The following is a 23,872-nucleotide window of genomic DNA, read 5'->3' as shown; positions in this document are numbered from 1 at the left end:
TCCGATTCGAACCGGTAGATTTTGAGAAATCTCAAAAAAACTACAAAAAAATTTTTTTTGAAATGTTTTTTTTTTAATAACTTTTAAACGGCTCTACCGATCGATTTTAGAAACTAAGCTCGTAACATCAAAAAATGACGTCAATCGCCATCAGCCCGTTCGAAATCAATTTAAAAAGAAAAAAAAACCTAACCTAACCTAACCTAACCTAACCAATTTAATAAATGTACGAATAAATATATTTAAAAAAAAAAACCTAACCTAACCAATTGAATAAATGTACGAATAAATATATTTAAAAAAAAAATTGAATTTGTCACATTGTTTAAAGAAAAAAAAATTGAATAAATGTACGAATAAATATATTTTAAAAAAAAAAATTGAATAAATGTACGAATAAATATAATTTATTAGTCCAGTACCTATACAAATAGTCACATTGAAATATTTAATCACCAAGAATCAAATTATAAAATTATGTAAGCTATGTTCCGAAATTAAACTTAAATAAAACAATGACAGTGGAATTCTTAGTACAATTAATATATTTTTGAATTCCAAACATTTGAATTCCAAATTCAAATGTGTATTTTATTTTTTCGTACATACCTATTAATACGTTTATTCGAAATTTAAGCAGTATTATTTATAAATATAAATATTTAATTTTTGACCATTACGTAAATATTTTTTTTTTAATTTCAAGATTGAGTACATTAAATGGAAACATAAAGAAAAAAGAAACAAATATAAAAATGTTTTAAAACTATTGCCCGTGACAGCTGTACTGATTCTGATAGATACGCATCTTGTTGGGGACACGTGGGCCGAAGGTGGATGCAGCACGCGCCCGCTAACAACTGATGTCCTGATATCGATGACTTGTGTGACTCTATGGGTTTTGTGGACCGTGCATTGTTTTTGCTGTAATAATGTAATTTATAGTTGTCCATTTTTCAAAGGGTTTTCATTTCTTTTTTTTTATACAACAATTTTTGCGATTATCTATGAAGTTAGTATTTTTTTTTTCGTTGCTTCGATAGACAATATGGCATAAGCACAAACAATTGTTACATAAAATTAACAGAAAAAAAGAAAAAACAAAAAATCGAAATTGAAACCTTAAAATATCTAACAAGGTCCGAAAAATTGGCGCCAAATTTTGACATACTTAATTATAATTTGTTTACGAAACAAAATACAAATTATAACAGACTTGTAAAACTGTAAGTATGAATTAAAGTAACTGAGAAAAAGTTTTAATTACCTGAGTAGGTAAGTAAAATCTTGAATATTTTTTCACGAATCGTAGGCATATCTAATTCTAATATATAAGTTAAGTACATCTTAAGATAATGATTGAGAAAGATATTTAACTTCATAATGAAGTAATAGACCGGACATGGCAGGAAACTTGTCGTCCCCGACTTATTACCAATTGGTAATAAGTTGTTCGGTAAAATATGTCAAACGTCAATAAATTTGAGATGGTGTCAGTGTATGTTCTATGAAAATTTCGATAATGTCCGCTGTATAGCCCTATATAATCTCTTCGGTGTGTGAACAGCGTGAAATACACTGTTTTAATACAAACTCTTCCATTTGTATTATGAAATGTTTGAAAAAATAATCATTTTTTATTTCATATACTTATTTATAGCAGATGCGGGACCACCTGGCCGCTTCTAATGCGACTCACGTGCTATCACCGACTTTTACATCTAATACTGTGATATAGACAAACAGTAATAATATCCTGTAGCAACTTTGTATGCTATAAAATATACAGGGAAAACTACGAACCAAATATTTATTATAATTTATATAAGTATTTTACATATCAGTAGGCTATCGAAATGGTCTAAAAGGAAATATATGACATATATAAATACATAAAATGTATATTATAATCGATCACACCGATAATTTTTGTTATTAAAATGCTTGTTTATGTTTTTCTCATCATTTCAAGCCACGCGTACGTTACATAAATAAACCAATTTAACGCTATACTCTTTAATTGTTAAAGATAAACGAAATGTCATTGTTTTTTTTTACCGAGATTTAATAATAAAACATTTATAATTGCACGAAATCTCTTTCAAAGCATGAGAACGTTCCTATTAATTACCCCCTAAATGATCAACGCACTTCAACATTATGTCTGTATTAAACAAAAGGGTTGAATGCACTCGTGTGCTATTGTTTTTCGGCTATAAATTTAATGGATTGCATAATTATAAGTTTTAATATGTGACAGTCGCTTTGTAACATGTAAATTTATCCGGGAGCATATTGCAGGGTGGAGTGGGGTGGGAAAGCACCAGTCCTTTACGGGGTCGCGACGGGATGCCACTTCACTGCCGAATATAGGGTCACAGTGTTACTATTTCTGGTTTTAGACTCTCAACTCGTTAAACGGTATCAATTTTTGAAAGGAATTTTGCATTACTAATTTTACTAACTAAAAGAGTTTGTTTTTCGGAGAAAATTAATGTTTCACGAATATTAACGCGTTTATGTCGTTTGTATGACGTTTATGAAATACTTAATTTCCTTTATTCAAAATGTTGCTGGTTTATTTAAATTTTTTGCTAATTTAACTAAAATCATGATTACGTGTCTTTGAGTTAAATAAGTGAAAACGTGGAAAACTATAATCAATAAATTTAAAGAATAATTGTAAAAATAGCAAGCAATTAAAACATGATCGTTTACATAAGAAACAATAATTAAACAAATGAGGCAATGCCCCCAGCACTACAGACCACTCGAGAACAAACAGTCGTAGTCGTGAACTTACTTCCGGCATTGTTTAGGGCACAAAGCGAAGTAGCCACTCCACGTGAGAAACTGTTGCGAATCTGCGGAGATCGCGAGAATGTGGGCCTCATTCAAATATACTTAAGAATGAATTGGTATTTCTCTCTAATAATACGACTGTTATAAACGATACATGTAATAGAGTGTAGTAGTGAGTGTTATAACAAAATGTATCTTTGTTTAATAAAAATGTAGGAAATGAGCAAGCAGTTATATTTTATAGAATCTGTAGTCTACGAGTATTCTTTGGCTGGCATCTTTAGGTCCATAAACTTATGGTTGATTCGATAACTTAATTATGAAGTTTTTTCGAGACGGACCTACTATGAACAGAGACCTGAAAAAGTGGTCTGACCTTCTTACACGCTTTTAAAATTTATTGATAAGGTATGATTATTTCACGTTAAAATAAATACTTATTTCAAGACTTACGTAAGCTTAAATTGGCAATAGGAACGTATTTTACGAAATTTCGTGTACCCCTAAATCTAAACTCAATAACAAAGTATTAAAATAACGTTTGAGCAGTCAATTAGGCGGCAACGTATCGTCCATCGAGATAGCGCGATGGTGGCCCATTGTGGCGCGACACCCTGCGGCTGCGGCGCTGCTCTCGCCGCACGCACAATGTGACCACTGTTTTATTCCTATTTAATAAATGCTACTTTTACTTCCGCACCGCTGACCGCTAGAGTGGTGCATTTTGTGGGAATTTGGGTGATACACATTCAAACAATGGTATAAATGTCTATGAAACAAGTAATTTTGTGAATATGCCACCATCTACGCAACTATAAATAATATAATAGCATTTAACTTATAGACATAAATATCAAAATCTGATCGTAAATAATAGAATGTAAACGGTAGTCTTATCGCGATGACTTTAATTGTAGTGAGATCGTGACAAAAAATAACGGCAACCCAGGATCCATCTCGCGGCGACCTCGCAACCGTATTGTTCGATTGTTGCCTCACACCATCGTCAAAGAGTTTTCGTTCGCCACTAGATCGCCCGATAGATAAAATAATTCTCACCTTCCCGTGGTCCTAGTGTCGCGAAAGGGTTCGCCGAATAATTGCAACAATCAATTTGAAGGAGCCATCGAGCAATTTGTATGGTATTTGTGCGGGCTGTCACCCGCTGATGTTATCGAGGCGTTCCGGGGTGCCTCGCGGACTGGCAATGGGAACTCTTTTTAAGAGTTACTTTCTCACACCTCAAGTGTTAATTTGCGTAATACATATATGTAATACACTACAATTCAGTTATTAAGTTCAGGGTTTATTCTCATTTACGATTAAAACATTCTACATATAATAAATATATTTTGAGCAATTGTATTTTTTTTATTTAATAGAAACAGGAAATGAATAAAACCCCATCTGATGTTACGCAGTCTCTACTGCTCATATATTTACTCGTATCTATGAGAACTGAATCGGAACATTTCATATTAGTTTATTGCTCGCAGTATTGTTATTTATACATTTATTTAAGTTAATTTGATAAATGGAAGAGATAGAAGATTTCAAACATTTTGAAACGCATAAATATGCATCTTACGAAGAATTGTGCAGTCAAACCCTATTTCAAATTGGATTCCATAATAAGACATAAACATCACCTCGTTGCAATATGTCACGTATAACAAAGCGCTGCGGTAACGGTCTGCATCATTTGTCTGCCGTAACCCGGTAATTTATGATCTCCTGCCGAAGAAGGAGGACAAAAACGGGGCTGCTGTTAAATATTTGCCTGAGACAAGAGAGAGCGATAATTCGAGGCTATTATGACGTCACTTCACGCCTTTTGTGCGGTCGTCACGCCGTGTCATCTGCTCCTCGAGACGCCTGCGTGGACTATCTCCCGATTATATCTATTGTGTCATTTTTTCAGTGCGCGCGAGTCGGATGCGCCACCGACGATGAATTTGTCCCGTTCGCTTCTTCGGTCGACTTCGTAAAAACGTTCGAGGATCCGACCTATTGTCTCCTGGCCCTTTACGAGCTCCGTTTTGTGACGGTGTTATTGTTTGCGGTTGATAAACATCTCGCCACTAGGTAGGTAGGGATCATCACTACTTTTGCCGGTGGTTTATTTTAATGGAGATCCATCGGATTTGTTTGTCAATTATAGTCGCTTTGAAGGTTGTTTAAGACATCAAACAGTTTTTTTAGAATGGATTTAATGAATAAAGAACTATTGACGCTGAGTATAGACGTGGAAACAAATCCGGTATATAGTTTCAAGCAAGAACAAAAATTTGTTGAAGCATTGAATAAATTTGTTAGTGATGGATGTGAAGAAACTTCGAGCAAACTTTTGCTACCTGGACGGAAGCTAAAGTTCTGCGAAGTTCAAGAAATTTTAAAACAAAGAACTACAGAAAAAGGTTATAAGTATTTTCGGATTTTAAATAAAATATGTAAATGTAGTATGTACAAATCAGGAGAGTAATAACATAATATTATTAGTATCTATTATTTTTTTATAGTAGTGTCAAGTGAATCACTTTTGAAAGTAGTGTGTGATGAGAAGAAGGCTTTAATGAAGAAGGTGGAGGATATTTTAGAACAAATCAATATAAGTGCTGGCACAAGTGATCCTCCGAAGTTGGTCTTACGAAATCAAAGATTATGGAGCAATTGTATTTACGATTTGGACAGGTGATAATCCCTTTTATTATATTTTTATCAATTTCGATACGTTTAAGTTGCAACACTTTAATTTCATTTACATTACCGCAAAAACGTTGTATGTTAATTAAAATGGCTAACATCCAGCAAGATAAAGCTATCACTGTACCTACTATCTGCCATAATTTCGTAATGTTATTAGCTACGCGAAGTAAATGAAAATAATTGTAAGATGATGTTAGTATAATTACACGATTACTTCTCAACATCTAACTTTATACCATAGAAAACTAATTTTGTATAATTGTATTTTAGGGTCACATTGAAAGCTTTTAACGATGCCAAAAAGACAACAATAGTGTATTCAAATACTAGTGACAGAACTAGATTTAACGCTATTGTCTTTGTTCTGAGTAAGGTTCATGAGTTACTTGGCAAAAATCTAACGGTTACTAGAAGGTAAAGTATTTTATTTTATTTAAATATTATTTGCAATAATTATGGGTAGAACTGTAGAGGGCAACTTAAACGGTAATAGCAATATTGGCAAAACTGGATCACATACATACTTATAATTATCGCGCCCTAATTTAAACATTTGAGGTCTAAATTAGGACACCTCATCTAAGTAAGATGATGATGATCTATTATAAAATCGATCACAAGAGTGCTGTTAGTGAAATGTTTCATTATAAAAGTAATTAATATTCCATCCATCCATCTATCAGCCTTTTGAGGTCCACTGCTGGACATAGGCCTCCCCTAATTGGCGCCACTCCAACCGGTCCCATGCCCTTTGAAGCCAGTGGTTTCCCGCCGTCTTCTTCAGGTCGTCGGTCCACCTATTAATATTAACGTTTTTTATTAAGTCCGCATGATTCTTAATTTAATATTTACTAATTATTCTTCATCAATTACTTTGGTTGTAAACAGGGAGTTATTTTATCAAAACGTAGCTAGATTTCGCAATCAAAGTAATCTAGATGTCGGTGTAAGAGATGTGTGCTGTCTTCTGGAGTCTCCGCCGTGGAACTTGGGGATCGTCGCTACCGCTAAAGGTCTGGTGGCAGGTCCCCTTATAATGAGATGTAGAGACGGCAGCACGATGGACTGTATGACGGCTGGTGGTGAGATTAATTACTAGAACTACTTTACTAGTTTAAAATTTTATGTGTAAGCCGCTGAAGTGATCCCAAGAAAATGTTTCCATTGGAAATAAGCCTTTACGATTATCTTGTCTTAAAATTGATTTTCTTTTATATAGATTCGGTTCTACATGTAAGCTAGATGTCTATATGAAACATCTATATGTAACTTCTCTAAATGTAGATTATCTTAAGTATTTTAACTAAATATAAAGGGGCAGAGATAATTAATTAAACTACAATATTCTATTGTTTTAAAGGTACATTGTTGCCACAAGACATAAATGGGATTCAAGAATTCAAATCAACAGCAAAGTATATTTTGGTGGTCGAAAAGGACGCAATTTTCCAGAAGTTGCTCGATGAAGGCGCTTTGATTCGGCTGGGACCTGTAATAATATTAACAGTATGAACATTTTATAATTAGCTATGAAATATATACCTTTCAGATTTGGGCGTTATTTAAGGGCAGGATTAATTTTGTTCGAAACATCTGTTGTTAAAAATAAACATTTGAAATTTGTCATCATTAAAAAAATCGTTTATTTATATATCTCTGTAGTTATTTCACAACACGTGGAAAATACTAAGTTAGTTACTGAAACATTTATCAACGGGGTCGGAAAACATACCTAAATACTTTACGTACCTTATCTACTATGAATTCAATGTTTATCACTCAGGTAGAATTATATATTAGCATCTAAAATTCTTATAATTTTCCTACTCCCATTTTTCCAATAAAAAAATAACTAGAAAATATTGTTTTAAGGGAAAAGGTTATCCCGACGTCTGTACTCGCCAACTTCTGTGTCGACTTGTGAAAGAGTTACGAGTGAAAGCTCTGGCGCTCGTAGACCACGACCCGCACGGCTACGAGATATTCCTTACATACAAATATGGCTCTCTAGTAAGTAGAAAAGAAACAATTAACTCTAAAATAAAGTAAATTATAGTCGTTTGTAGTTTTGCTGAAATGTACTCGTTTCCAATTTGTCGAAGGTTAAATACAAGGTTTAAAATAAGGTTAAATATAATATAACAAGTTGGTTGAATAATAAATTACTATTAGAATGGTGAATTATATTAATAGGGATTGTTTTGTTCCGATATATTGAATAGTACAACATCTTCAAACATTTTACTTTTTCATATAATTTTTTGCACAATTGTACAAAAATGCGTTTATCTTTATTTACGAACGTATTTACCAAATTTTATGAATGTATAGTGATTCAAGCACAAGTAAATAAATGGGCTTCCTCATGTATAATATTATCACGGAGTGTCAGAAGTATGTAATTTGTGTTTTGTGTTAATTCCAGGCACAATCTCACCTTTCTTCGTCCCTCGCTTGCAGTTCCTTACTATTACTTGGAACTCGTCACAGTGACGTCATGACTCTCGTGTCCAATGAAGCTCGACTTGTCCTCACAAGTCTTGACAAACGTAAACTAGCATCACTTATAAAAAGGCCCTATCTGGATACTCCTGTAGGTAAAGTATTTTTAAGGACTTTCAAGTATCATAAATATAAATATTATAAGGTTGGGCAGGTTTTTCTGTTAGAATTTCAGTATAATATAGGGCGGTCCCCAAGATTTTTTGAGTTTTATACATTTCATATTCGAATAGCAATTCTAAAAAAACTTTGAATTAAACATACTGCCTTTGCCTTTGTAGAAGACTTGTCACCATGGGTAGTATTTACTATGTAGAGACTTTAACGATATTAATGAACATCTACTCGTATTACCAGATCATAAAAATAAATTTACCTTATATGCTGCACAATACATAGAATATACTCGTTTTTTGGTAGGTTCTTGTATCAAAGAAGAATTGCAAGCGATGCTACGCAGTGGCGTAAAGGCTGAGATAGAGGCCGTAGCACCGACTGCGGCAGCGCTCTGCGACTCCTACATTCCCTCAAAGATTATACAAGCCGATTTTTTAGGATAATTTCTAAATAATACAATTTTATAAAATACATTTTTAAATTATTTACATTCTCTTGTACTTCGTATTTGTTTTTGTTTAAAAAAGTATCTTAGTTGCATTTGTCTTAACCGCAACTCAATAGTTATTCCATTTATTTTGATGAAAAATATAAAAAATCCTTTTTTTTTTTAAATAATGTCGCCTTCCTACAAAAGCGTAGCACTGTAGATTAAAAAAATGTAAAGTATTCTATTTCAAATGGCAGTTGTAGTGCCATCTAGTGTGCAATGCTAAACTATTTTTGTTTGGATGCTAGCGCCATCTGCTGACACGTCCAGAGTTACTACGAATGTCGCCCACTTAGCCACCTAGAGAACTGTTTAGTTCACAGTTTACTGTAGAGATGGCGTTATTATTACTGTAAATTTTGCATTCTGATAAAAAAAATATTTATCAAATAACATGAGTTTATAGTATTGATTTGGTAATTAAAGTAATAAAACATGGAATATCGTATCCACGTCAGCATGATTCGGGTTTGCCGCAAGCTGAAAACATCTACAAATGTTTGGTTTGCTCTAAAGCTATACTACAAGCCTTGGCAAACCTCGTCAAACTAAGTCAAACGCTTTATTCACACGCTTGAATTTGTGACGATTAAAAGCAGACTTGCGGACGCGGTATGAAATATTATGACATAATTTAGGTCATAGATGATTTAGGTATACTAAAAAGCGCTCTGTGGTTGTAATTGTAAATGACAATGACATACTTCAATATGGTAATTTATTAATCTTGTATATCTACGTAAAAGTCCTTATTTTATGTGTACTTTATTTTGATAGCGATGATGTAAACTGTACTCATTAAATTACCAAGTTAATAAAATATGGAAGACAATGTGGAAACGCCGACCGATAAGAAATCTGTAAATAAAACGAAGTCTGGACCATCGATGAAAATAAAAAATGAACTGGCGTCGAAACGTAAGTCCTTTAATGTGAACGATGCCGTGCGTTCCTTGGACTTGACGTTGGGTCGACTGAAGAAAAGCAAGTTAGTGGACGGTGAATACACCTCGAATACAGCGCATACGAGCCCAGTGAGGCACAGTTTTGCATCATCACACATGTTTGTTGACAGTTTGACTGAACCCAATTACAACCACGGAATAGACAATGGGTCTGTCATGTCTATGAATTTCTCTCATTATGAACTGATGCGGAACTTGTCACGCTCGAACTGTAATTCCGAAGGAGCCTTCAGCAGCACGACGTGTAATGCATATATGAACGCATCTGATCTTGTATCGAAAAATGAACACTTAGAACGATACTTCCGTAGTGCTGAAATGTGGAGTAGAAATTGTACTACTTCTAGTACCAGCGCTGCTCAATTCGAAATTCCTGATAAATAATAAGGTTAGGAATGAGCCAGTTCATGCTGATCACAAATAAAACACTTCAATGAACGATTATGAAAATTTTATTTATTAAAAGAAACTTTACCATAATAACAGAATAATCTCAGAATTTACAAATAAATCGTACCAATCTATACAACACTGTAACTCTTAAACGAGACGATAAGATTTATAACACTGATTAACAATAACGTCGAATATAATATGTTTTCTAGAGCCACCAAAGGGTTGCGTCATTGAATACAATAAATTTGTAGATACTATGATTTATTCGTGTAGAGTACAATTTTCTCTTAGTACAATTTTTAATGTTACTGTAGTTGCTTATTTCTTTAAGGTTTTATGTGATTATCATCTTTATGCTATTAGGGTCATATGGGGTTTATACTTTTTAATATTTTATGCTATTTTATACAGCAGATAGTTTTATTGTGTTCAATAGCGCATTCGCCACCAATCTAACCGCTAAGGAGCAATCCGCGGCACTCTAAAGTTACGAAGGCGGATACTACTCTGCACCCTGACTGTACTCGACGTTCCTATATTGAATTAAATTAACAAAAAGGATATAATCAAAAGGATAAAATATACAAGAAGTGCCTCCCTAAATTAATAAAAAATGAGTTACCAATGAGGTAGTTATTTAAAATAACTATTGATTTAAATTTTATTATTAGTGATTAGTGATATTATTAGTGTTTTCATAATTTATAGTCGAGTACAGTCCATCGTTATGTGCAGGGGTTACTAATACACAGCGATACTGATTCACATCTATACCACATCCATTGAATCTGAGGAAAACTAGAACAAAGTCTAACTAAGCTTAAGAGATTTGTTCCAAGAGGTAACAAAATAATTTAAGCTGATCAGAGTTGGAATGGGGAAATAATTGACATAGTCATCACATAGTTCCTACTTTCCTGCCCCAAGAGTTAGTATAATTCTTATGGTATGGAAGCTTTCGCTACACTGGAAGACTAAAGGACACACTTTACGAAAGGAAGTCGTCGAAGGGAGAAGCGGTGTGCAAACAATTCAATAGGTCGATTTCCGTGCTAAGATTTAGTAACAACCATTCACATTATAATATTGTTCCTATATCTACACGATTTAAATTGGTGTTCTCTGCAATTAACCTCTCATTGATTGAGTAGATCTTATCAAGATTAAATGAATTTTATATCCTTATTTATAATGTATGAGCAACCTTCGCCTAGCAAAGGTGCGTTATGCCCTTAATTAAAACTTTACGCGGTACCTATCGCCATCACTCGATTTTTACGTACAGGGCGTTCCTTCACTAGCAAGTCATATGTATTTTGTATAACTAGAGAACATTCGCTAAAGAAATCAATACATATAACATGATGTAAAGTTTAAAGCACCCGGTTTCCGAACTCTCTCGTTTTATAATTATTATGTACTATAAAATCTCAATTGAAGCGTGATGCGCTCGTGGCCGTATCGTACATATTGTCTATATCTGTTATATATATTTTTGGAGATAAAGCAATATTGTTAATATATTAATTATTTATGGAAGATTCCCAAAATACCTAAAATAACCTTATAGGATTAAATTTAATAATTACAACGAATTCGATTTGACTAGGCCCTACGTAATATCAAGATGGAGGTATCATATTATCCATAAAATTTTATACAATATCGTTAAAATTATGCAATAGAAGAATCACAGCATCCTTAAGACCATAACGGCAATTGAAATCAATCTCATCGACGTATCGTAGGTATTTTAATTGTAAATTTAGACCAAATTGGCAGTCTTCACAAACATGGAATGTACGATATGCGTCTATGCAGGTATCCGATAACACTTAACAAATATCGGCAGACGTTTATCTCTATACAACAACAACGAATTATCTAGTTTTGTCTTAGAAAATAACAACAATTGTGTCATTTGTAGACATTTCCTTAGAAGCACTGCCTCGTGGCCATGCTGTACAAGTATTTCCTAATAATGATAATATCTTCATTGAGTAGGTGGTAGGTATTTAACGTTACCATACCTACCACCAACTTTTACGAGGCAATATCACATAAATACTGCGACTCAACCGAAGTTTCTACGATTTGCAGAATTGCAGAAACTATGTTAAATAAGTCACTTTATAATGTACATACAGCCTGTATTTTATTACATCTATAATTCTCCTTTTATATCTTTTCATAGTTTACACTCTGGATTCGACTGCCTACGTTACATTTTTGAAACGGCGAATTTGTTTTATGTATAGTTATTCTACTTTGTACATGTTTGTTTAATATACCTGTCTTAAGGTTTAAAGATCTATTCCGTTGATGTAGGTACGTGTATTTAAAGACCTATAACAACACAGCGGGTTATTAATATGAAATTTAATAATAGCCTTATTGAAGACTATGCAAATATGTTGGTAATGAATCTTAATACCGTGTAAGATGATATACCTATGATGATGCCTATTGTGTGAAGCAAAAATTTGATAATATTAGTAAGCATAGTGTTCTGCTGGACTATGTTATATTTTAGTGTCGACTCTATAAAGTTGGATGGTGCTTTATCAATACCGACAAATGATTGATTAAATTCCAAAAACATGTAAATAGTAGTAAGACATTAAAAATATAATATACCCATCTTAATCTGGCAGGTGTAATATCGACAACTTTATTAAGAAGTTCGTGGTCAATCATATTTTCAAATATTACTCAGTATTTTAAAACTCATGAAGTGAAGGTACTTGTTATTATAGCAAATTACCTTTATTTTGCATTTTTAAATTTGATTTCTCAAATTAATTCTGCTTGTGTGAAATGTTTGTATGTTCTGCATTAATTTCTGACGTAATCAAATTGTAGTAGAAGAAGTATTTAAATATAAATTATTCCCAAAAAAGGAAAAAAACGGAAGCAATAAATGTCCATTATTCCGATATTAGCAAAAAACTAACATTATTAATATTATCATACCTTTACGATGTATATTATAAATTATGAACTTTGAACTTAATAAGAATGAGGTGATATTATAAATATTCAACACTGTCTTAACAACTAAGTACACCATGTAGTCTATACTATAATTTTTGATTTGATACACAAATTACAATAATGAACCCACAATAGGTATCTTGAAAACTTTAAAACGTCGATGTTGAATTAGATATTTATTTTGTCTCAATCTTTTTAATATGATTACCTGAATCGTTTTAAAATAACATAGTAAATGAAATTACAAAATAAGTTGATATTTAATTTCAAGACAGTATATACGCATTAATTATTTTTTTAAATAGAATAAAAGTAGAGGTTATTCAAAACGTTCAATTTGTATATCGAATTAAAAACAAGTACATAATTATTTATAGTTATATAATAGTACGAGATCCGACATCGTGATTGCTACTGTAATACTTTTTCATCAAAAATATTTTTATAGATAAAATTATTGTGAATATGAATATATCAGTAAGGTTATATCATGTTTACTATTAAATTAATGCCGCATTATTATTACATATTAGTATTATGTATGATACTTTTGAAATAATTTTGAAATGTTATAATCGAATAAATTCTTGAAATAATATCGTTCATTAAAATAAACACAGTTTAAAAATAAATTATAATTACAATTCATTTATTTAAAGATCATTCAAAATGGTGTCGTCTATTACTTGATTTGAATGAAGATAATATATATATATTAAAAAAGACGTACGTACCTAAACCTATATTTTAAATATCGTGGATCTAACTAGGAAAATCCTTGTTTATTATTGATTATCTATAAAAATTGTATTTTGACTGAAAAAACGTAGAAATCACGCGTAGAAATCACACTATGAATATTTAACGTACAATGATGGAGCGAAAGCGGCTAAGGTTAAGGATGATCAAGGTCACTTCATTTCTAAACATTACAATTATTTACTATACAATGCTGATCATCGGTATTTCTTTAATTACGATTAGAAGTCTATTATATACATTGTCGCATGAGGTATTTCAACAGCACTATATTTATATAAAACATAACATTTTAAAAATCTGTAAATTATTTTAAAACAAATCATCTACTTTGTAAAAGGCCTAGTTTCCCTAAACGATAAGCTCTTTATTATTTCTGTAATTCAGTAACAACATCGATATCGATAATATATTTAATTTAATATCTCAACGTTTACAAAATAACATAAATATATAGATAATTTTAGAAAAAGATTCGTAAATTCATTACTGTAAGTAGAGTTATAGAAAGCTTATTATCTTAGATAGAGGTAGTAAAAAGGAATAGTAAAAGCGTAAGGGAAAGCTCGAAACACTATGAATAAGTTTAGTATGATCACCATGTGTCCACAGAGTATCTCATATCTTGTATTAAACGGCACTGTTTGCCGTATTGTTCTAGAGATGTCATTGTAATTATCTAGTATATTTAAATAGTCCGATCATCTCTAGTTTATTATCTATCTATACTCTGGTTAGAGAATTTCAAGAGAGGCCTCGAGACGATCATATGGCGTTTGTATAATTTAATTCTTTTGTAATTTCGGTAATTTTAATATAGTTTTCACTAGTAGATTAGTACATTTTTGATGAGAGCAAGAAGAGAGAGAAGTTACCGGATGGTAATTTAATTTATTTGTTATTTCGATAATCTTTAATACATTTTGCATTATTATCGAAGAGCAAAATAAGAAATAGAAGTTATCCGGATACATAGATGATTCCATTGAGAACGCCGTAATCATTTCGACAACAGTGGATTCAGGTTACGGTTTCAGCTGTTTCTTGAAACAGTCCCAATTGTTCGGTACTAATTAATTATTATCTCCAACGCCCTTTACGACCTAAGTCCATGTTTATCAGGGTCTGTGACCTTAGGCAGTACGAACCTTCTTATTTCTTTATAAACCTAACGTATTAACTTCTTATCAGTATATTTCTACAGGGTTAATAGCAATAATTTATTATTTCACAAAATCAAAACAATTTCTAGTCACTCCTATCATTTTCCAATGATACCACTTTATTTGCAGTTTTAGAGATTTTGGATAAACACCACATTTTTTTGTAGAGCCGGCAGAAGATTTCTTTTTTTTCCATATATTATAATAGTCAAACGATCGTCTCCGAGGCACTAGCAAAGACAGTTACGATAGTAGAGGCGATAGTCGCTGAAGCAATGTTAATTTATCAATGAGGAAGAGTTCAATTCGATTAATCTAAACGCTTCACGCCGCGTTTTGCCTATCTAAGTCTGTAAAACTTACTATCCTAGTCTAATAAATAAGTACGTATTACAATACACTCATGCATGTCGTACAGACCGATTTTATCATAAGACACGAACCTCTATACTAATCACAAGTAGCTCTCGCATTAGTCACACGCCCGACGTCGGGAGTAAAACAAGGGAACACGTTTTAAAGCACTATATCATGTACATATTTACAAAGAATAATTTGTTGATAATTAGTTGGGTGCAGGCGCCCTTATCTGTCGGGCGGCGGCAGCTTGGTGTCCTCGGGGTCCAGCGACAGGCACTCGCGCAGGTAGTCCTCCATCGACCGGTACACGTGCTCTATGACGCCCTTCAAGTCGTGCCCTTCGTCAGCGTACGCCTGGAAGTTAATGATTACGTTTAATATCAATTATTCAGTCACACGTATTGAATCCAGGTGCTATGTAGAGGGAATTAAGTATGTGAAATCGATAATCGAATATATGTATGTAAATAAGATATAAATATCGATTTTTATATCGAAGGCCTACAAAATCGATCAACACATAATACCGATATATCTATCGATAAATTCATCGTGTTCAGTGTCACTCTGCGTCCAGAAGTGCTGTATGAAGGAATTAAAGTGTGTGAATAACGAACAGGCATAAATATTGAAATAGCGATAATCTTGATATTTTGATAACTTCGTCACGTATGGTGACAGTCAGCGCCTGCGAAAGTTATTATGTAAAATTATCAATAAAATTATAAAAATATCGATAGCGCGTGCGGGTAGGGCGCGCTGAGGTCGGCCATGCCGTGCAGCAGGTACAGCGCGTGCGGAGTGTAGTGTGCAGTGCGCGGCGTACCTGGTACCGGAAGAGCACGCCGGCGTCGGTGAGCGCGCGCGCCAGCTGCAGCGCGTGCGGGTAGGGCGCGCTGAGGTCGGCCATGCCGTGCAACAGGTACAGCGCGTGCGGGGGTACGTGGTGAGCGCGGCCAGATGCGTCTGCCTCCACGTAGCCCTTGTAGTTCACCGACGGCTGGCCCAGGATACGCTCCGTGAATGCCGCATCTGGTGACAAGCATCGGTAACGTTAATATTTATATCACACCTTTATATACGCTACTTTACTTGATGTTGGTTTTGTCGTCGTCTATGTCAGCATCAACATCATGATTGTGTCATTATCGTAACTATCGTCATCAACATTGCTGACACCATTATAATGATTATAATTATGATAGTTATTATCGTGATCTTCCTCACTATTGTTATCATCAACATCGTCCTCGCAAATTTCTACGCCGTAATCTTTGCCAAATCTATCAAGGTCAAGACACTATTTTAAGCGCTAGAAACATAAAACTTGGCAATTATTTAAAAATATGTAAGGTAGATACTAAAAAATAAACATCATGTGTGTTGAACACAAAGTAAGGTGTGAATCAGGAAAAATAAAAACAGAGGATTCTTACTGTAATATAACCAATCAGTAATAGGCGAAACGGCGATCCCGCACTTGAGGGTAGATTGTTGCGAGCCCAGCAGCATGGCCGTGACGTAGCCGCCGTAGCCCCAGCCCCACACCGCCACTCTCGTCACATCCAAAAACTTAAATGTATCTAATAAATACCTGAAAAACGAAATAAATCTCTTTCAATTCCTATAGTTATAAACCAAAGAAATTGACAAAAAGTAACAAACAAAATAATGACATAAATGAGACTATCAGAATGAAAATATTGCTTATTAGTAGTATATCGATGAAATATTGTCATTGTTTTTGCTGAGGTTTTGACTCAATCAATCTGACCCCAAATAGAGGTTTACGGGAAAATTAAATTTGATAATTTGCAGCTCAATCGTAATTTTAAGAAAACGTCGACTGGCTCTGCGGGAGCCTATGGTATAATTTGTAAGGTAATCCTTAAGGCATGCAATTAAGAGAAGGCAAAAGTAAAATCTTATGAAAGCGTAGCATCATTCAAAAAGAGTAATAACCTTCGAATAATTTCATAATATTTAATTTGGTTCGAGATTGCAAAAACACTTACTCTTAGCTTTTCGCTAATTTTGTTCAAGGGTCCGTGGTACCAAAACTAACAACTGTTAGAAATATATTCATATTCAAGTTCTTTATTTAAAGTATTATTTTCATTAATTATTTTGTGATTATTTTCATGAAGTTATATATATCATATCTATAATAATTATAAGTGCCCATTTATATAGATACTGGCTGTATGCGTTATACGATGTATGTATTAGCATAAAAAAGAAAGAGAACTTAGCCTTGACGTTAGACTGTATTTTGCGCGGGAATAATAAAATTGTAAATTGGATAATTGGACAAGATATTTATTTAAATATGTAGCGATGTCTCGCCGGGGCCTCCAACTTTGGCAAAAATAGATCTCCTGCCGGGCTAGGTGATCATGCCCAGTGAGCGGTCGTGCTCCAACAGTCTCAGTTCGGAGCTTGTTTGTGCAAGATGTTTAGAAAATTTTAAAGCGTGATTCAGCAGCGCCATCTCTTGACGAGTAGCGCGAAGTCGCTACATCACCCCCTGCTTAGGATCAGGATCAGGAAGCATTGTCTTCAAGCGCTGCGATGAACCTGATAGACAGCTGAACTGGTGCTGTGAGGGCCCGGTCCATCAAGGGAGTGAGGTTGCCACCATCGAGAAGGGACGTGTTCTTGTCTGGGGTCACCACTTTGGCAAAGGGAGATCTCCCGGAGATCTACGAATACAACTAACTCACTTAATAACAGCTAACTGATCAGCGACCTCGACGCCACCGAGCCGGCCGCGCAGCAGCGCCCGCGGCAGCCCGCGCGCGCCCGCCACGTCCAGCTTCACGTACACCACGTCGTTGCGCGACGACATGTACGAGCCCCAGTCCACCAGGAACTCCTCGGTCACCTGCTGGCTGCCTGGTCGCCCGTCGCTGCAACAACCACCATGTTTGTCATTGATGTGCTAAATGCGCTACTTGCAGTCTGAAGTTGCGCTTGTCGTCTCGAATAGCAAAATTTACTGTTACAAGTTAGGTCTAAGTTAAATATGTAATGACAATCGAGAATAACATTATTAGGTAGCTCCATTTCTTTCATTGTTTGCGAGGAAAGGTAGCTTTTCAGCACATATCGTAAGATAGAATAGGCGATTAAGAAATTAAATTCAAGAGACGGCCAGCAGCATCTTCCAAACGCTGTAATATCTAATATGGTCACCAACACCCACATCCAAGCAAATCAAATATATCTAAACAGTCTTTTATGGGGGGCTTATTCAGCAAGTGTCATATAGTAGTGTCCCCGCGCTGTCTTCGTACCGCTAATATCTACAATTAGCTATTGTGACGACTCGTCTCTATATTCGGGGCGGACTAGCAGTTTTACGCGGCCTATAGTTGTAAGTATATAAATTGCAACGTACACGTGCACGAGCACGGGGAAGGCGGCGTCGCGCAGCTCCTCGCGCCAGGAGGGCGGCAGCAGCAGCTGCACGCGCGCGCGCCCGCCACTGCCTAGCTGCACGTCGAACGAGCGCCGCGTCGGCAGCGCCAGCTCGCGGAGACGCGCTGATCTGTCACAAGTGAACATAAATGATGAAGACAAGGACACATGTTGGAAAGCGATAAAGTATGGTAAATTAGTATGGTTTGCTAATAGAAGTGCCGAACGGTCAAATCTTTATTCTTTAAGTAGTCGTGAATATTTCAAGTCAAATTAGACAGGGGTCTTATCTCAAGACCATCGTCTAACGGCCGGTCTCAATAACCTACTAAACTTTAACTAAAAGTTAAATTAGCTACCAAAAGTAGATGATGACAGTTGTTATTGTTTCAATAATTCAACATAGAAATTTTAACTTTTACTATTGATCTATCTTTGGGAGGGCTTTGTGATTATTGAGACCGGCCGTAAGACCAGGTGTGAATGCCAAAAGAAAGTGAGACCATAATAAGGGACAGTATGGGATAAGACAGACATATTAAAATATTAAACGTAGATACTGTTTAAATAACACGAAATGAATAAAGTTACATTCTTATTAAAACTTACCTATAAGGCCTCGTGTCATACAATATTCTTTCTAACTTATGCGTCCTAGCGTCATGTAGACCGGCCAGCGGCGGTCCGGGTCCGCCGCACTCGAGCACATAGTGCGTGATGCCCACTTTGGGCTTGGCGGGGGAGAAGGAGGCGCGCCAGAAGGAGCAGTTGGCGTAGTGCAGGCGCGCCGGCCACACCGCCAGCTCACACGTCAGGCAGCGCGGCTCCTCGCGCTCGGCCCGCGCGCGCACAGAGTTGCTGCCGCCGCCGTAGCCCGGGTCCCGGACTACGTATACCTGACGCTGGCCTGGTCTGTCTGCGCTACCTGTTGGTTAAACCACTTGCCATCAATTTGGAATGTGTTTTGCTGAGAGGACAAAGTAAATTAACTCGGATAGCAAGCAATATGAAGGTTCTCCGGAAAAAGATGGGGAGACATAGTAGACGCAACAGGAACAGTTCAGGTACTCATTCGCAGTCTAGAAAAGGACAAATTAGGAAAATGCAATCAAAGGGACACAAAAATAGACACTCTTTATATATTTTCGTGCTGATTTTTTTTAATATCGAATCTAAACAAACCTAGCGTTATAATAAATAATGTATCTAAAGATGGGTTAGTGAAAACGAGGCAAAGTCACTAGTCGAAAAAATGAACACTCAACTGCAATCAATCGAAATACTTAATTTGATTTGCTTCCTTGACCATATCAGGATGCAGTTTAGGTATGAACTTTTCTTTGTCTAAACCTTCAACGAAAAGAGAAACGTATAATCAAAATCTATAGAAAACAAGATTCAATTAAGCCCTCAACAAGAATTATTCCGAACTATTGGTAAATTGTGACTATGTTTAAATAGACATAATACTTAATAATATACAATTGTATACTTTTCTACCACGATAATAAAATATTGTTCTTTCAAGCAGGAATCGAATAAATATATATTGAAAAATCTGTACATTTTACCGACGTTGTCTCATACGAGTTACAACTTCCTGAATTGCTGCGCCTCTGAAAAGTTCAAGATGGTCGCTCATTTAAGTTAAAGTTGGTTAAGGTGTTAAAGATTGCACAAACCTTGATTAAATTAACTGAATAGAGTTTGAATACTTTAGTTAAATAAAAAAAAGGATGTATGTACATTTTTGTGTGTGTTTTGAGACATTAATAGATCAGTCAATATTGGCAAGAGCTAGATAATAAAGATAGCAAAATAAAAACATGAGCTTAACAATATAATTTACAATTAAAATTAGAATAATTTAGTTTTATTATTTCAACAGTTGAGGTAGTAACGCATCTGGGGACGTCCTTAGGTAGAATTTCAAGTCTATCTGGGGTTGATTACAGATGTCCATTGGCAGCATGGTCTGCTTTCATCACGTGGACTGTTCGTTCGTTCGTGTTTTATGATAGAAACGCGTCACAAAACTGACCTAAATAATAAACTAAGTGGTTGTCCTGGTCCCAGGCGAGGATCTCTGCGACCTCGACCTTCCCGTGGGAGAGCACGGCCATGCGCTGGCGCAGCACGTCCACGTGCTTGATGTGCGTGTAGTGCTGGCCGCCGCCCTCCTGCACGCCCGCCAGCAGCAGGAACGCGCTGCCGTCCGCTGAGTACACCGGCCGCTGGTGCACCTCCAGCCATGGCTCGTCTGTCGCTTTCTCTGAGTGTGTCTGGAGAGATTTTGTTGTACATGTTGAGAGTATTTTGAATTTAACGTATGGAAGAATCTTCCACACTCCCTTGTATAATGCAGAGAGAGAGATATATCTGTGCCTAGCATTAAAAATTTATGACGGTTGCATCTAAGACATGGGCCTAACTATAGCTTCATTAAGGGAATCTTATATGAATTCTAAGGAAATGTCATAAACCTGAGTTCGCACCTCCCGGAGCGAATGTGCAATTTGCGTTTCTTATATGAATAGTTTGGCGAAATAAGGTCCTCCTCCTACTTAACAATTTTGCCACCTCTTAAAAATGCCCCATAATTACAATGCACAAATATTTTTTTTACTAATGCAAGGGCAACCCAGACAATCACACTTTTGCACTAAATTTGTTTAATTACATAAAATACAGATTAAGAATAAAGCGTACCTCTGTACAGGTCCAATTCGGTGCATAACAGCTGCTGTACACGGTCAGGTTTTGCGCGCGGTTCATCCACACTACTCCTACGTGGGAATTCTCCGTGCCCACCCACTGGGCTGATATGAGGTAGTATTCCCTGGAAATTGAAGTAATGATGAAGGTTATTAATTTTTACATTCAACAATTTAGGCAACGCCTCAGTAATAATATAAAGAATAGAAAATATGGTAAGTATTGCAAAGTGTGAATACAAATATTTCTAAGACCACATTATGAGTCAATAATTTTTTTATTCACCTTTTGACATTTCATAGCTACTTATTTATTCATTTCATTCAAAATATTATGTTTCTATTTTTATGTATCATAATACGCACATTCCATCTAAAGTACTCGGGGGCTTGACTTCCCATCTCGGCGGCGAGGTTGTGTTCTTCACTCCTACTATCGACAGCTTCACTTTTGGTATCGAACTCCCGGGCTGAAAACAATAGCTTGTGTAAAATAAAAGTACTTAGATCTTATTTTGAATCTAAAATAAGAACTTACGAAATACTGTCTTTTATCAATATATAGGTATAGGTAGCTTTTTGTTCGCCTATGCTAAGGGGGATTTCATGTATATTTGGCTTTTGAAACATACAGTTTTATATATGATGATATATACATACATGAAGATTATATAACAATAGGTGATGATAAGTTTGACCTGTACGACATCTGCAACTCAATTCAAATGTCCATCTAAATTTTGATTACAATGTCGCAACAAGTGATGGCACGGAACACAGTAACAGTTGTAGGGTTGCGAACATGACCAAACATTATAGGGATATTGTACATAATATGCCTATTGATTGTTGGGAAAATATTTTTATAAAAAATGGGTTTACGTTTATAGATAATAAACATATTTAAAATATATCATGGCACTCTTAGTATTTGTTCAGACGTTGCCAGCCGCTTTCTTAATTACCGTGTGTTACGCAGTTACCCATGTGTTGTTATTTACCGTTTATATTCAACTTTTCTTCATATCGTACTGATAATACGGGTGTTCGTGAAAATAAATTTCCATTTATAATATTTGTAAACCCTAGCTATAGCACAGATGTCGATTGGCCGATGAATATTTCACTCATAAATCTCACGGTGTCAATGAATACGTAGGTTTACTGTTTCGTTACTTTTAGCTTTATTACGAATTCATATATGAGTAGGTATACAGGGTGAATTTTTAAAATGTGCCTTCAGGGCCAAATCCTAAACTATAAGGATTAGCGGAAAATGCTGAAAGGAGTTAGCGGGCTGATTTTGATAAAGAAGTCTGGCACGGACTATACTAGAGACAAATATCGTGACTGACCGTGGGGTACCGCACAGTGATGTGGTCAGGGAACACAGTGGGCATGGTGTTGTTGAGCGTGGGCAGCAGGAAGCCGGCGCGCGCGGCGCCCGCACCGCCGATGCCCTCCGAGATGCGCGGGAAGCGCAGCTCCGACACCGCGCTGTCGTCGTACTGCACGTACATCACCAGCGTGCCGTCCAGCGAGCCCCACGTCGAATGTGACACTTTTGTCACCTCCTCTGTGAATACAATTAGTTTTTGACAAAATTGTGATTTGTTGGCAAAGTTATAAATGCCTGATAAAATAATATCTTGCTAACAAATGTATAATTTCTTGACTAAATTGTAGATTTTTGATAAGTGATGATTTTTTCACAAAATTGATAATTTTTATATAATAAAATTATAACTATTTGCCAAGATTATATTTTTCGAAAAATTGTCTGTTTAGATTTGGATCAATGAACAAAATAAAAAAACATGAAGTAAATCAACTATTCAAGAATATGGCGAAAAATATGGAGTTTGCTGTAAAGCTTGGTAATAGCGACATGGGTTTTACGTGACATAGTGTCCTGTTACTTATTATTCTTTCGGTTCCATACGAACATAAGACCATTAGTAAAAAAAATACATACTCGTAATTAAGTATAATGAATTTATGAAATACACGTTCTACTTTAGATGTATTAATGTTTAGTTTAATAGCAAAAAATAATATAAAATAGGTATGTAAGTAATATTAAAGTTCAAATTCAGTGGACAAAAACACGCCAATGTACTTAGTGAGCTATTAGCGGCACCTGACTGTATGCGAGTAGTATGGCGGTGGAACGCGTTAACTAATTGATTTACTTAGGCTAAATGGCTTCTGTTGACACACATTATGTTTCACCATCACCTATAATTTACATTAATTATTCTGAATTAAGGGAAATGTTCAGTTATTTTTTGGACTTGTAATAGCATGTTGCTATCATAAACCAGAAAAATACAGTTTTTGTTGGATTATTGTTTACAATATATTTTCTCACAATAGAGAGTCAATCACAATTGCTTATTAACATAGTGAAGATGATAAATAAATAAATAAAAATACGTGTGGCACTCGGAGACTGCTGCGGTAAAGCTATTGCATAGCATTTTT

General features: G+C 35.2%; 2 protein-coding genes across 5 annotated transcripts in view; one reads left to right on the top strand and one right to left on the bottom strand.

The window, feature by feature from the left end:
• The first annotated feature begins 4,325 nt into the window (after positions 1 to 4,325).
• On the top strand, positions 4,326 to 8,576 carry mei-W68 (meiotic W68). Its single transcript, XM_073080568.1, has 8 exons — positions 4,326 to 5,226; positions 5,332 to 5,493; positions 5,779 to 5,922; positions 6,397 to 6,590; positions 6,869 to 7,014; positions 7,381 to 7,518; positions 7,934 to 8,105; positions 8,431 to 8,576. Exons 1-8 carry the CDS (start codon positions 5,006 to 5,008, stop codon positions 8,568 to 8,570), a joined length of 1,317 nt encoding a protein of 438 aa, XP_072936669.1. The 5' UTR covers positions 4,326 to 5,005; the 3' UTR covers positions 8,571 to 8,576.
• LOC140747920 (inactive dipeptidyl peptidase 10) overlaps positions 6,870 to 23,872 on the bottom strand; it is a 150,059-nt gene continuing 133,056 nt past the window's right edge. For 2 of the 4 annotated variants that reach the window (XM_073080563.1, XM_073080565.1), the window contains 11 exons: positions 22,744 to 22,964; positions 21,755 to 21,858; positions 21,384 to 21,513; positions 20,716 to 20,956; positions 19,958 to 20,024; positions 19,284 to 19,595; positions 18,655 to 18,804; positions 17,978 to 18,163; positions 16,691 to 16,848; positions 16,081 to 16,286; positions 15,006 to 15,608 (listed from right to left, as the gene is read on the bottom strand). In XM_073080563.1, the coding sequence (XP_072936664.1) occupies positions 15,480 to 15,608; positions 16,081 to 16,286; positions 16,691 to 16,848; positions 17,978 to 18,163; positions 18,655 to 18,804; positions 19,284 to 19,595; positions 19,958 to 20,024; positions 20,716 to 20,956; positions 21,384 to 21,513; positions 21,755 to 21,858; positions 22,744 to 22,964 (1,904 nt within the window). In that variant the 3' untranslated portion in view covers positions 15,006 to 15,479. Of the gene's footprint in view, positions 6,998 to 15,005; positions 15,609 to 16,080; positions 16,287 to 16,690; positions 16,849 to 17,977; positions 18,164 to 18,654; positions 18,805 to 19,283; positions 19,600 to 19,957; positions 20,025 to 20,715; positions 20,957 to 21,383; positions 21,514 to 21,754; positions 21,859 to 22,743; positions 22,965 to 23,872 lie in introns of those variants that run through there. The other 2 variants (XM_073080564.1, XM_073080566.1) reach the window with 2 other exon arrangements.

The sequence above is a fragment of the Epargyreus clarus genome, unplaced genomic scaffold, assembly GCF_041222505.1.
Source record: "Epargyreus clarus isolate Ecla_fem2 unplaced genomic scaffold, WU_Ecla_fem_2.2 ptg000015l, whole genome shotgun sequence".
Taxonomy (NCBI): domain Eukaryota; kingdom Metazoa; phylum Arthropoda; class Insecta; order Lepidoptera; family Hesperiidae; genus Epargyreus; species Epargyreus clarus.
The sequence above is the reverse complement of the archived record's forward strand: the minus strand, read 5'-3'. Positions and strand labels throughout refer to the sequence as shown.